A 13,330-nucleotide genomic window follows, 5' to 3' on the forward strand; every position below is an offset into this window, starting at 1 on the left:
CTCCAGCCGATAGAGATCAGTTCCCCTAGAGAAAATGGCCACTTTGGCAATTAGACTTTATGGCATTGAAGTCCATTCCCTCCCCAACCCCACCTCCTCAGGCTCCGTCCCAGAAACCGCCTGCCTGTGGCAAAGCAGGACCTGGCAACCCTATCAATGAATAACTGTTTTTCTAGCAGCTGGCAAAAGAATGGGGCAATCCCATTTTCTTTGTTCCTGCTCTCATAGGTCTGCTCAAAGATTGGCCAACATCTTTCATGGAAGCTGAAAGTGTGCCGTAATAACAAGAGAAACTGTGTCGTAATAACTGTTTCCTAATTCTTCTGTTTGCAGGTGGTGCATAAATACCTTCAAGTACCATCTTAATCCGGGAGACTGTCTTCTGCCAGAGCTTTTCGATATCTCCAGCATCAGAAAACTTTGCTGGCAGATGCCTTCTGGATTGCCTGGTTTTAATGCCTTTTACAAAGGGCCAAGGGAAAGGTTGGAGGATACATGCCGGAGGTTCAAATGAGAGGGCCGCGTTATCGCCCTGCGAAGCTGAAAGGGACGGAAGACGCAGTGAAGAGCGTCACTGTTCAGATGTTTGTGCTGATAACTGAGACCAGATTCTCCCCAACAAAGGGAAACCCCCCATGACGCAGCTCCGCAATTCTAACTCAGTTTTGCCTGTTCAGGCTGGCAAATAGGTGCTCTCAGGCAGCTTTGAAAGGCTTGGCATCTTTTTGAAGGCACGTTTGCATGGATGGTTCTGTGCTCAGTAGAGCTTTGCATGTCTGAGAGCAGCTGCTCAGGAAACTGTTCTTTTCTTCTTGTCTCTGTCCAGGATGTCTTCTGGTGCGTTATTTCCAAGCCTGGTGCCTGGCTCTCGGGGCTCGTCCAGCAAGTACCTGGTCGAATTCCGTGCAGGAAAGATGTCTTTGAAAGGCAGCACTGTCACCCCAGACAAGAGGAAAGGGCTGGTATACATCCAGCAAACCGATGATTCTCTCATTCACTTCTGTTGGAAGGACAGAACTTCTGGGAACGTGGAGGATGTAAGTAGAATGCACCATTCTTAATCTGTACATTTACAGGCTTAAAGCTGAGTTGTGCGCTGTGAAAAGGGACAAAAAGAAGGTGTGTGATTTGTGCTTTAGTGTAATATGGATGTTGGGAGCCAGCGTGGTGTAGTGGTTAAGAGCAGTGGTTTGGAGCGGTGGACTCTGATCTGGAGAACTGGGTTTGATTGCCCACTCCTCCACATGAGCGGCGGAGGCTAATCTGGTGAACTGGATTTGTTTTCCCCCTCCTATACATAAGGCCAGCTGGGTGACCTTGGGCTAGTCACACTCTCTCAGCCCCACCTACCTCACAGGGTGTCTGTTGGGGGAAGGGGAAGGGAAGGTGATTGTAAGCTGGTTTGAGTCTTCCTTAAGTGGTAGAGAAAGTCGGCATAGAAAAAACAACTCTTCTTCCCCTGGTGAGATAAACAATTTTTTTTTAAAGGTTTTTATTTATATAGTTGGGAGGGTACAGGAAAAAAGGGGAAAGGGTAAAACGTTGTATATATAAAAACAATACAGTATTAGAAAAAAAGCTCAGTTGTGTACAACAATATTATAAAACATTATCTGAGTAGAAAAAAAAATGTTGCGAGGTGTCATTCAATTGTTCTAGTTATTTCACATTGATATTCTGTTATGTGAAAATCCAAATTTTGTTTGGCAATTAATTAAAACATGTAAAATAGTACATAGCCTGATACAGATATTAGCATACTTCATTCAATTAGCTACAGTTCATATAAGTATAAAATGACGCCCACTTCTCATCAAATTGCTCTGTAGATTCACTAGATTTTAAATTTAACTCAAAAGTCATTTTGGCCATACTAGCATATTCCATCAGTTTTTCTTTCCAGTCTTCTATTTCGGGAATATGAGTTTGTTTCCATGTTCTTGCCAGAACCGTTCTGGCTGCGGTTGTAGCATATTTAAGAATGTCATGAAATTTCAATGGCAAGTTTGGTGGCACTATGCTTAATAAATAAAGTTTGGAATCAAATGTTATCTTTGTATCTAACATCAACTGGAGTTCTTGATGAATTCTTTTCCAATATATTTGTAGTTTTGGACATGTCCACCAAACATGAAAGTAAGAACCGTCCGTGTCTTAGATAAACAACTTCTAAATGAGTGTAAAATGTGTGTCAGTCACCCCAGCTAGGTGTGCGCATAATCCAGAAGCGTGCATCATGTGTTCATCTGCGTCTTGCAGTGTGTGAAGCCAACTCTTAGAACACCGTGATAAAAGTGAGAAGGTTCCTAATGTAATGGATTTATGAACAGGTTTTGCTAGGAACAGGAGTATTTATTCATTGCTTGTATTTCAGGACCTGATTATTTTTCCTGATGACTGTGAGTTCAAGAGGGTGCCTCAGTGTACTACAGGCCGTGTGTATGTGCTGAAATTCAAGGCTGGTTCCAAGCGACTTTTCTTCTGGATGCAGGTGTGTAGCCATGCCCAGTCTCGGTTGACCAGCCTCAGTCTCCTGTTAAAGGAAAGTGTAGGAGCGGGCTTGCTAGTCCCCCAGGTTCCGCTGTCTGTCACTGCTCCAAGTGGAGGTGGAGGGGACCCCCCCCGGCAACATCTGCTGCATCCCTATGTCACATCCAGAAAAAACCTGGAAGCGATATAGGATAGCTCTAGGAATCTCCAGAAACACTAGAGCAGAGGTACCCAAACTGTGTTCCAAGGAGCACTTGATGCTTCATGAAGCATCTAGTGCTCCGTGAAGAGATCGGAAAGAAAAATACTACTGTCATTCAGTTTAGTATATAGGTACTAGGTGAAAATTAGTGCTCCTGATGAATTTCTCTCCTGAAAAGTGCTCCAAAGTTTGGGAACCTCTGCTCTAGAGCTTCCTTATGCCACTTCCAGGTTTTTCCCGGAAGTGACATAGGGATGCGGGCAGCACTGTATGATCCCCACCTCTAATCCTCCCGCCAGTTGCCAGGCTTGGCCTGGCAAACCCTGTGTAGGAAAGGGGACAGAATTGCTTGTCTGATACAATGCAAAGGATCTGCTAGTTAGATATCAAAGCACTTGTGAATTAAGGACATCGTTGCTTTCCTTCTAGGAGCCCAAGACGGAGAAAGATGAAGAACACTGCCGGAAGGTGAACGAGTATCTCAACAACCCTCCGATGCCCGGAGCTCTGGGTGGCAGCGGAAGTGGAGGCCATGAGCTCTCCGCCCTAGGAGGTACGGGCCTTTGTCCAACTTTCTTGTCTTGGGTGCTTTGACTGGTACTTTGGGGGGAAATGAACTGGTTGGGTATAAAATGTTCGGGGAGATCAGGCACATCTTGAGTCAGCATTCTGATACTGATATGCTACATCCTTGGAGACTCTTCGGGGCTCCTCCATTTTTTCTCCTTGTGTATCTTTTATGCCTTCCAGTGAGCCAGCGTGGTGTAAGTGGTTAAAAGTGGTGGTTTGGTGTGGTGGACTCTAATCTGGAGAACCGGGTTGATTTCCCCACTCTTACACATAAGGCCACCTGGGTGACCTTCGGCTAGTCACAGCTCTCTTAGAGCTCTCTCAGCCCCACCGACCTCACAGGGTGTCTGTTGTGGGGAAGGGAAAGTGATTGTAAGCTGATTTGATTCTTCCTTAAGTGGTAGAGAAAGTTGGCATATAAAAACCAACTCTTCTTCTTGAAGTGAGCCTTTCCTTCTTTAAAACTTGCAGCCGTTAAATGGGCTGCCCTTAAATAGAGGGCTGACCAGTGACTCCCCCCCCCCTTTTTTTCATCTTAGGTGAAGGTGGCCTGCAAAGCCTCCTGGGAAACATGAGCCACAACCAGCTCATGCAGCTGATCGGACCCACGGGCCTCGGAGGACTCGGTAACGCATCTTTGTTATTTTCTGCCCCTGTAGTTTTCCTGCATTTATCTCTTTTTGACTCCTCATGTGGTGTGGTGGGTTCTAAATAAGGCTCTTCCCCAAAGCCTCCTTGCTTGTTAAGGAATTACAACCAGACCAAAAGCTGTATGAAAAGATGCAGTATTACTAGGTTCTCTTATTCCTTCTCCCGACCCCCCCCCCCCTGTCAGGCCTTTGTACTAAGGGAAACTGCTGAAGTTCAGTACTTAGGATGGGGTTTTCATGGATGCTGCAGAAGGATTAAGATCTCTTCCTCTCCTTTTTCTGTGTGATATAAAAATACTGTGAGTGTGACTCCCTTCTTGGCGATTCAGGCAGGTGGCATGGGGTGGAGAAGCTTTCCCTGTGGGGGATAGGGAGCCTGCTGCTAAACGCAGCCAGTGAGAAATGCAGCCGTAGCAACTGGTGACGCTGTTGCTGTGCATCTCTCAGCATCTCGGGGGATACGACCCCCTTCAACCCTGCTGTTTGCAGTTTGGTGCTTGTGCTATGAAATGAAGAGAATCTCGAATTCAGATACAAGGTGAGTCTTTTCCTGCAGAGATAATTATAATATAAAATGGATGAGCTGAAAATAGTTTCTGCGGATTTGAATGGCCTAAACTCACCCTCTAAGCGCACAAGAACTTTCAATCAGTTAAAGGAAGGGGGAAAAATAGATACGTGTACAAGAAACTCATATCAGAAAAGAACACGAGCTTATATTGATTTGTAAAATGTTAGGTAAAAGTGTATATATAGCTTCAGCTCAAAATAGAAAAATAGGATTTGCGGTATATATCAATAATTTGAGCTTGGAGATACTTGAAGAGTTAAAAGACCAGAAAGGAAGATATTTGGTACTGAAGATTAGGCTGCTAGAGAGTCAGATATGGACACCGGCATCAATATATGCCCCAAATGATGCTAAAGCTAGATTTGGGGGAGGGGATGGAATTTCAGGTGTTATTAGATTTCTAGAAAGGAGAGATTTGATCTTTGAAGATATGGATGGAGTTCTAGACCTGAACAAGGACAGATATAAAAATGAAAAAAGTAGAAATTCAGCCACGGATCTTGACTAGATGCTTTATGCAGTCAGATACCACATGGTTGTCGGGGAGAAAGCTGCATTCTGAATATGCATATGGTAGGCAGAAGAAATCTGCCTGAGATGGTGGAAGGATAGCTTGGTGGCTGAAAGAAGAAACAAGAAGACCCCCCCCCAAATCCTCTGCCTTCTGCCGTGTTCTTTAACGTAACCAATTTTTTGGGGAAAAAATTATAAAAGCATTAGAAGGTTGCAGTTAAGTCTGTGTAGGAAAACTTGCTGTGTTTGAAGTAGTCCTTGGGACAGAACTCTAGAAAATAGTGCTTTCTAAAAAACCCTTTCTGAAACTGGGAGCATCTCATAAGAACGTAAGAAAGGCCAGGCTGGATCAGACCAAGGTCCATCAAGTCCAGTAGTCTGTTCACACAGTGGCCCACCAGGTGTCTCCAGGAAGCCCACAAGCAAGACGACTGCAGGAGTAGCATCCTGTCTGTGTTCCACAGCACCTAATATAATAGGCATGCTGCTCTGATCCTGGAGAGAATGGGTATGCATCATGACTAGTATCCATTTTGACTAGTAGCCATGAATATCCCTCTCCTCCATAAGAACATAAAAGCCCTGCTGGATCAGACCAAGGTCCATCGAGTCCAGCAGTCTGTTCACACAGTGGCCTAACCAAGTGCCTCTAGGAAGCCCACAAGCAAGACAACTTGTAGCAGCATCTTATATAATAGGCACCTTATTTAATAGGCATGCTCCTCTGATCCTGGAGAGAATGGGTATGCATCTCAACAGGTCTCTCTCCCCTTTTGTGGAAGGTGGGCTCGGTGCTCTGACCGGTCCTGGCCTGGCTAGTCTGCTGGGAAGCGGAGGCCCCCCCACCAGCAGCTCTTCCTCAAGGTAAGAGATCCTTTTGCTGTCCGTCAAAAATGTGGAAGTTCTTTTATTTTGGATTGTGGGCTCCTCTCTGTATTATGTTAGTTCTTAGTGAGATGTTGGTTCCTCTCCCCTCCCTACCCCCACGGCTCCATCCTGCAGCAGTGCTGTCATCGTGAACAGGCTGCGGGCAGATCTTTAGCAAGAAATTGTTAGCTCCGTTGAGGCCTTAATGTGGTTGTGCTCTTTAGTTGCATGACATGGCCTTATGCTCGTCTGGGGCTTCTGACATTTAAAGGGAAGTCTCCATCTTGCTGGTTACCGGGTGCTTCTCTCTCGTTTAAAGGCATCTAACCCTCCTTGGTGTTTCTTGAACGGAATCTCCCACTTGGCGAGGAACACATTTCAGCTCATATCTCCAGAAAAACTACTGCCTCCTATTAAATTCTTTAAAAAAAAAAAGTTGTGATTTCAAGCTGAATGAGAAAGGGGCGTGTCCCCCTTTATGTAAGGACATGTCGCTTGGGCATTGCTTCGGTGGAAGGGAGACGTATTGCCAGCCAACTGTTGCTACTCTGGAAGGTTTTCCACTTAAGCGTTTAAGCCATGGGCAGTACCAGATTTGTGAGAGGAAGGGCAGGGAGCACGTTGCCTGCCAGCTGACGACATCCGTTGCCTTCTAGCTCTCGCAGCCAATCAGCCGCCGTGACGCCATCTTCCAGTACTTCGTCCACACGGGTAACGCCGGCCGCCACTGCTCCTGCCGCTGCCGCGGCGACCAGCCCCAGTCCCGCCCCAAGCTCAGGAAATGGAACCAGTACAGCCACCAGCCCAACCCAGCCCATTCAGCTGAGTGACCTCCAGAACATCTTGGCGACTATGAATGTACCCGCTGGAACTGGAGGTCAGCAAGGTTATGATGGAGGGTGGGGCGGGGCGGGAGAGGACTTCAGAAAGAAGAGTCCTGCCTTGAGTGATTGGAGCCTTCTGCTTTTATTTGGCTGCTGCGATTAATTTTGCAGCGTTGGCAACACCCCAGCTTCTCTCTCATCAAAGCTAATAGTGTGTTCTCTGCACTGGAGGAGACAATTCTATTCTTTGGGTGTGTGAGTGAAGTTGGTTGTGAAGCAGATGGCACAGTTTTAAACACACATGAAGCTGCCTTCTACAGAGTCAGACCCTTGGTCTATCAAAGTCAGTATTGTCTACTCAGACCGGCAGCGGCTCTCCAGGGTCTCAGGTAGAAGTCTTTCACGTCACCACCTGCCTAGTCCCTTTAACTGGAGATGCCGGGGATTGAACCTGGGACCTTCTGCATGGCAGGCAGATGCTTTACCACTGAGCCATGGTCCCTCTCCTTTACTTGCAGCTTTGTGCGTGTGTGCGTACGTGTCACAGAATCTGAAGTCTTTGTCTTGTATTTGAAACATTAAGTACCCTAAGGTCAAAAGACAGCATGCAAAAGGGCCAAAATGAATACTAAGTATGAATGATCTTATGAAAATGTTATCTAATATATTTATTGCAGTGAAAATCAACAACTTGTCTTAGGTCCTAATATAGCCTCTATATTTCTATTGTACATATGAACAATGAACACAAATAGACACAAAATAACAACCAAACGTTTAGACCAAAAGTGTGACCATATGCGTTTCGGCCCTGTGGCCTTCTTCAGTGGTCTAACACAGTAAAATACAGAATGCAAGTACATAAAAATATATGTCAGTATACCAATCTTTATGACTGAGTTTAAAGTGGTTTTTTATCAAATATAAAGTAAAACTATGTCAGTTTTTCTTTTTCAAGTTTAGGCTTCAATAAGTCAGAAAAATTAATTTTCCTTTTATAAAACCCTCTTGAATGGGGAGATGTTGAATTCCTTGTCTGTAATTTTGCAATAATCACAGTATTCCAGTCATAAAGATGTCCTCAAATCTTGAATAAGTTCGACAGTATAAAAATCTGAAGTCTTTGTCTTGTATTTGAAATACTGTAGCATCAAAACTGAATATTTCCCAGCTGGTATGTTTCCTTCAGACTGGACTGTTAGAATTGTGGTCATTTGAGACCTCTTGACGCTTATTGGAATGGTACCAAGAATTGGTGAAGTTCTGCCTGTGGCACCTTTGCCAGTCCTTGGTGCCGTTGTCCAAAAGAGCCTCTCGTTGCCTTCTTCCCCAGTTGACCTGTCGAGCGTCCTAACCCCAGAGATAATGGCACCCATTCTGGCGAACACCGAAGTTCAAGAACGGCTGCTGCCTTACCTGCCTTCTGGAGAATCTCTGCCACAGACAGCGGAGGAGATCCAGAACACGCTGACCTCGCCACAGTTTCAGCAGGTGAAATTTTTGATGGAAATGGCGGCGGGCGGCGGCCTGGATCCGAACAGCACGAGCCCAGATGTGGTCAGGAGGGGATCTCTGGGTGCGTTTTAGAGGGTTTTGTGAACACGTGAAGCTGCCTTACACTGACCCCCGTGGACCCTTACAACTCTATGATTCTATGAATCACACCCTCGATCCATTAAAGTCAGTTATTGTCTACTCAAACCGGCAGCGGCTCTCCAGGGTCTCAGGCAGGTAGGGGTCTTTCATGTCACCTACTTGACTGATCCCTTTAACTGGAGATGCTGGGGATTGAACCTGGGACCTTCTGCATGCCAGGCAGAGGCTCTGCCACTGAGCCATAGCCCCTCCTGTATTCAGACATACATCAACATAGATATACATAAGACTTCCGCTTTCAATTGCAAAGGGTATATCTATAATAACAAAATTATTGTTAGCTCTCTAGTTACCTTTTATACTCTATCTTTTCTTTATTGTCATCATAGATTATCTTCTTTCTTCTATTATTTTTAAATTATTATTCTTTTAATCTTCAAATCCACATATCGTTTCTGTGGTTAGTGCAAACATGCCCCTAATCCTTTCATTCTAGCTAGCCCACCCACCCACATAGATCCTGTAGGTTTCCTGACTTCTGTTCAGGCTGCCAGCATACTCTGAAACAGCTCAGCTTAGAGTGCTTCGTTACCTGCATATGATTCCTGCTATCAGCTGCTGGGTGGTTATTGACAGCCTAGGCTTTGTGGGAGAGGTCCAGCAGGGGTCAGCTGAATCTACAAGATGTTTGTGTGGTTGTTTTTTTAAATAACCCACTGAATCACTTGACAAACTGGTAGCAGCGAGCTGGTCAGGCACAGCTCTTCGATGCCTGTTAGCAGTAACTGTTGCAGGCTGTGTTTTGATTTTGGAACACAGAGAGGGGAAAAGCAGCCCTGTCCAAAAAAAAAAAAAAAAAAAGCCCTGCTTGTTTGCTTGAAGCAGCTGAGATTTTGCCCCAGGCTCTGGCTCCTCTTCGAAGCCAGAAGGCTCTTTGAACAGCCTGTCCAGGCAAGTGTTTTGGAAGGGGGGTGACAAGGCCTTGATCTCCCACCCTGTGGCGTCTCCCTCACCGGGAGAGCTGGAGTCTGACCTGGCTTGTCTTTCCACAGGCACTGAGCATGTTCAGCGCCGCCTTAGCTTCTGGGCAGCTGGGACCCCTCATGAGTCAGTTTGGCTTGCCAGCCGAGGCAATAGATGCAGCAAACAAAGGTGGTAAGTTTTTGACAGCAGGGCCGGAACTGCTCTGTAGTCTCCTCGGAAACAGCGCGGCATGCTGCTCATACGTTTTGCACTGATTTGAAGAGGGCTGAAAACCAGGGAAGTCCAGGGTGAGTTTCCCGCATCCGGACAGCTTGGGACCAGAAGTGGAATGGATTTTGGATCTGAAGTTCAGCTGCTGCAGGGAGGGAAGCTAATCTGAAGTCTAGGCTCTCTTGCAGCACAGCCAGACTTCAGTTTAGCTTCTCTCCTTGCTGCAGTCAGAAAACTAAAGTGAGATCCTGCTCGGCTTCTCCAGACTTTGGGGAGGCCCGGCGGCAGGGATCTTCCTGTACGTTGGCTCCAAAGGTCCAGATTTTGGGTCAGTCCGGATTTTGGATGTCCAGATAAGGGATACTCAACCTGTAGAATTAAAAGGCAGGTGCCTCATTCCACCAAAGCATCACAACTCCTGGTGTTTGAGACGAGTACTGTCTCATTCTGTAGAAACGAGGGTAAGAGATGCTCTTAAATAGCTTTATCCTGTACATGTTTATCTTGCCTTTCTTATCCTAGCAACAGCTCTGTGAGGCTGAGGATGGACTGGCTCATGGTTGCCCAAACCAGCTTCCTAGCAAAGTGGAGATTTGAACCTGGATTCTGGTCTGACACTCTAGCTGCTACTACCGGTTGGCTCTCCTGCATCTGCTTCAGTTGTTCAGGACTTGGCAATGATTAGATTGCAGACCCGACCCTGAGATTGTGAAGTACCCCATCACAAAGATGGGAGGATGTTACTAATGATGGAAATTTGTATTTGGGATTTCCACTCTAGGGCGGTAACATTTTGCAAACTGAAGGGCTGTCATATAGAGGAGGGTGCTCATTTGTTTTCTGTTGCCCCAGAACCTCGGACCAGAGCCAACGGGTTGAAATTAAATCAAAAGAGTCTCCGTCTACACATTAGGAAGAATTTTCTAACAGAGCGGTTCCTCAGTGGAAGAGGCTTCCTCGGGAGGTGGGAGGTTTTTAAGCAGATGCTAGATGGCCATCTGTCAGCAATTCTGATTTTATGAACTTAAGCAGATGATAAGGAGGACATCTTGACCATATTCTGGGCATGGAGTAGGGGTCATGGGGTGTGTGGGGAAGGTAGTTGTGAATTTCCTGCATTGTTCAAGGCGTTGGTCTAAATTACTCTGGTGGTCCCTTCCAACTCTATGATTCTATGAAAGTGTAAGGCAACTGAAAGTGTAAAGTATCCTGCTAGCTGTGGAAAAAAGCACCAGGGATCATGTTTATGCAGGAATAAACCCCTTTCTGCGAAGGAGGTGCCCATTTTTAAGGCCATCAGGGCAATCCTAGCTAGCCTTTCATCTCACAGGAGTCCTTAAGTTTCACATTGTATCTGGTTCCAGATATGCAACACTGGTCTGGATACCCTCTTTGTTTATTTGACACTAAACTCCTCGAAGTTTTTGGTTGGGCTTCGTTCACTTTTTAGAAATCTCTTCCAGGCTTTGCCTCACTGCTTTGATGTAGCGTTTTGTTTTACTTCTGTTTCTAGACGTCGAGGCCTTTGCCAAAGCAATGCAGAACAATGTCAAGTCTGACCAAACCGAAGGGGACGCAAAGGACAAGAAGGACGAAGAGGAAGACATGAGTTTAGATTAGGTTGCGTACTGTCTGTGTCTCAGGGGTACTCCTAGATATTAATTTAAAGTACAATAAGTAGGATCGCTAGCTAACCTGATGTATTGAATCTACTAATAAAGGATCTCTCTGCCAGATGTATCTTCTATTTGTTTTCCCCCTCCTCACCCCTGGGGTGGGTATTTTGTAGCCCTAAAAAGAAGCTTCTAGGCGGTGGTGTCATGTCTTGCCTCAGTTTTTCTGAAGTTGATAATTTTTCAACAACTGATATGCTTCATCTGTGCATTATACTTTATATATACCTCTTTTAGTGTTACAGATCTTCCCAGACTGGAAGCTGTACTTCATTCCAAGCTCACTTGAGTCACTTTAATGTTGTTTGTCCGGTGCACTGCCCGAAAAAACACACACCAAACAGTTTGTACAAAGTATAGACCATAAATTTTTATTTGAATCAAAAGTATGTACCAGTGATTTACAGATTCATCCCTTAATTCAGTTTTGAAACAAAATAATTACATGATTGAAAGAAAACAAGACTTGTTAAAAACCCATTTTACAATATTTACCCCAGAATTGTTTTTTTTATAAAAAAAACCCAGAATATTGATAAGTTATACAGTTCAATTCAGAACCAATATCTTTTCCCATGTGAGGAGATATATACACACACAAAATATATTTAAAAACATGCCTAAGTGTGCAAGTGAACCATATATATATTGAAAGGGTTGTGATGTTAGTGACTGTGAGAGGATTTGGGAACATTAAACTGGAGCCAAATATTTAACATGATAACAGCCCAAGCCGGTTAGCTCCTTCCTTGCCTGGAAAAGAAAACCTTGGGTGTTCTGTTCTTGAAGAGCTAACAGACAGACTGGGACCTTTACTAGGGAATGTATTAAGCTTTCCAAGCTCACTGCAATGGGTACCGGGGAGCATATTCTTCTATTTGGCCATCTTACCCTATGCGTGTAATTTTTTTTTAAAGACACACAATCCAACTGGTGTCTTCTACCGACTGCACTGTTCTTACGCAGTACAAAAAGCTCCTTGACCCCCTTAGCATTGGGCAATTGATAAAGGTATAGGTAGTCCCCTGTGCAAGCACAGGGACGTCACATCCCAACGTTTACTAGGCAGAGTATGGTTACCAGGGTAGTTTGCCATTGCCTTCCCGTCTTCCACACTTTACCCCCAGCACACTGTGTACTCATTTTACCCACCTCGGAAAGATGGAAGGCTGAGTCAACCTGGAGCCGGCTACCTGAAGCTGACTTCTGTCGGGATCGAACTCAAGCCTTGAGCAGAGCTCTTGACTGCAGCTTACCACTCTGCACCACGGAGCTCTATCAGGCAACTGATGCCAGCACAATAATACATTCGGAGGCGAGTACGGAGAGGCAGTAGCCAAGAGGCACAAAGAAAGGTGGATGTTGACTTACAATTTCACAGCTGAGCTATTCTCGTTTAAGCAGCACAAGCCTGTATGCTCCTTGGAATATCTTATTGCTGACACACAGAAATGCGTAACCGTTCAAAATCAGGACATCTTCGGCCTCTGCAGAACACAGATATGGGCCCACCTGCATGCACAGATGGCAAAGAGGGAATCCAGGAGCCTCACGGAGGGGTGGTTCAGCATTTTATAGTTCTGCCAATGCTGCTGTACAATTTTATTTAATTTTTTTTACATCACGGGGCAACCTCTCAGCCCGACAGAGCCCCTGGGGGTCCCTGCCTGCCACAAGTTGATTGGGTTCCGGTTGATCACCAGGTTCTTCATGCAGCCGACGTAAGGCGGGACGCGAAGCGCGGGTGAAGGGAGACCATCGCTGGCGGCTGCTTCTGCGTGAGGGGAAAACAAAGGATGAAGTTAGTGCAATAGCTCTGCAGATGTCCGCTGCTGGGGGGGGGGGGGATGACCACAGCTCTTGAGAAGCCCTGTTCCTAAAACAGCAGTGCTTCAGGGCCAGGGGAAAGGATCGAGACGTACGACTTGGCATCTGTGAAGTGTGACCGACTTTGGATTGAACACTGAATATGAGTCAGCAGTGTGATGTGGTAGCTAAAAAGGCAAATGCGATCTTGGGCTGCATCAACAGTAGTGTGCAGATCATGCAAAGTGATGGTATCGCTTTGCTCTGGTTAGACCTCACCTAGAGTATTGTGTTCAGTTTTGGGCACCACAATTTCAGAAAGATGTAGATAAACTGGAATGTGTCCAGAGGAGGGCAACAAAGACGGTGAGGGG

At 45.6% G+C, this 13,330-nt stretch overlaps 2 protein-coding genes across 2 annotated transcripts in view; one reads left to right on the forward strand and one right to left on the reverse strand.

Annotated features, from left to right (window-relative positions):
* Positions 1 to 826: 826 nt before the first annotated feature.
* On the forward strand, positions 827 to 11,209 carry ADRM1 (ADRM1 26S proteasome ubiquitin receptor). The gene is made up of 9 exons (XM_056844171.1): positions 827 to 1,037; positions 2,375 to 2,491; positions 3,122 to 3,245; positions 3,802 to 3,888; positions 5,779 to 5,860; positions 6,520 to 6,740; positions 8,021 to 8,178; positions 9,336 to 9,438; positions 10,991 to 11,209. Exons 1-9 carry the CDS (start codon positions 828 to 830, stop codon positions 11,095 to 11,097), a joined length of 1,209 nt encoding a protein of 402 aa, XP_056700149.1. The 5' UTR covers position 827; the 3' UTR covers positions 11,098 to 11,209.
* Positions 11,210 to 12,766: 1,557 nt separating this feature from the next.
* LAMA5 (laminin subunit alpha 5) overlaps positions 12,767 to 13,330 on the reverse strand; it is a 261,360-nt gene continuing 260,796 nt past the window's right edge. The window contains 1 exon segment of the mRNA XM_056844902.1: positions 12,767 to 12,924. Within this exon segment, the coding sequence (XP_056700880.1) occupies positions 12,767 to 12,924 (158 nt within the window).

Source organism: Euleptes europaea, chromosome 2, assembly GCF_029931775.1.
Source record: "Euleptes europaea isolate rEulEur1 chromosome 2, rEulEur1.hap1, whole genome shotgun sequence".
Classification (NCBI taxonomy): Eukaryota; Metazoa; Chordata; class Lepidosauria; order Squamata; family Sphaerodactylidae; genus Euleptes; species Euleptes europaea.

Excerpts from the sequence above, each read along its gene's own strand:
- ADRM1 (XM_056844171.1), top strand. The coding sequence starts at position 828 with ATGTCTTCTGGTGCGTTATTTCCAAGCCTGGTGCCTGGCTCTCGGGGC. Across the intron at positions 5,861-6,519 it reads ACCAGCAGCTCTTCCTCAAG|CTCTCGCAGCCAATCAGCCG; the intron begins GTAAGAGATCCT and ends GTTGCCTTCTAG. Across the intron at positions 8,179-9,335 it reads CCTCGCCACAGTTTCAGCAG|GCACTGAGCATGTTCAGCGC; the intron begins GTGAAATTTTTG and ends GTCTTTCCACAG.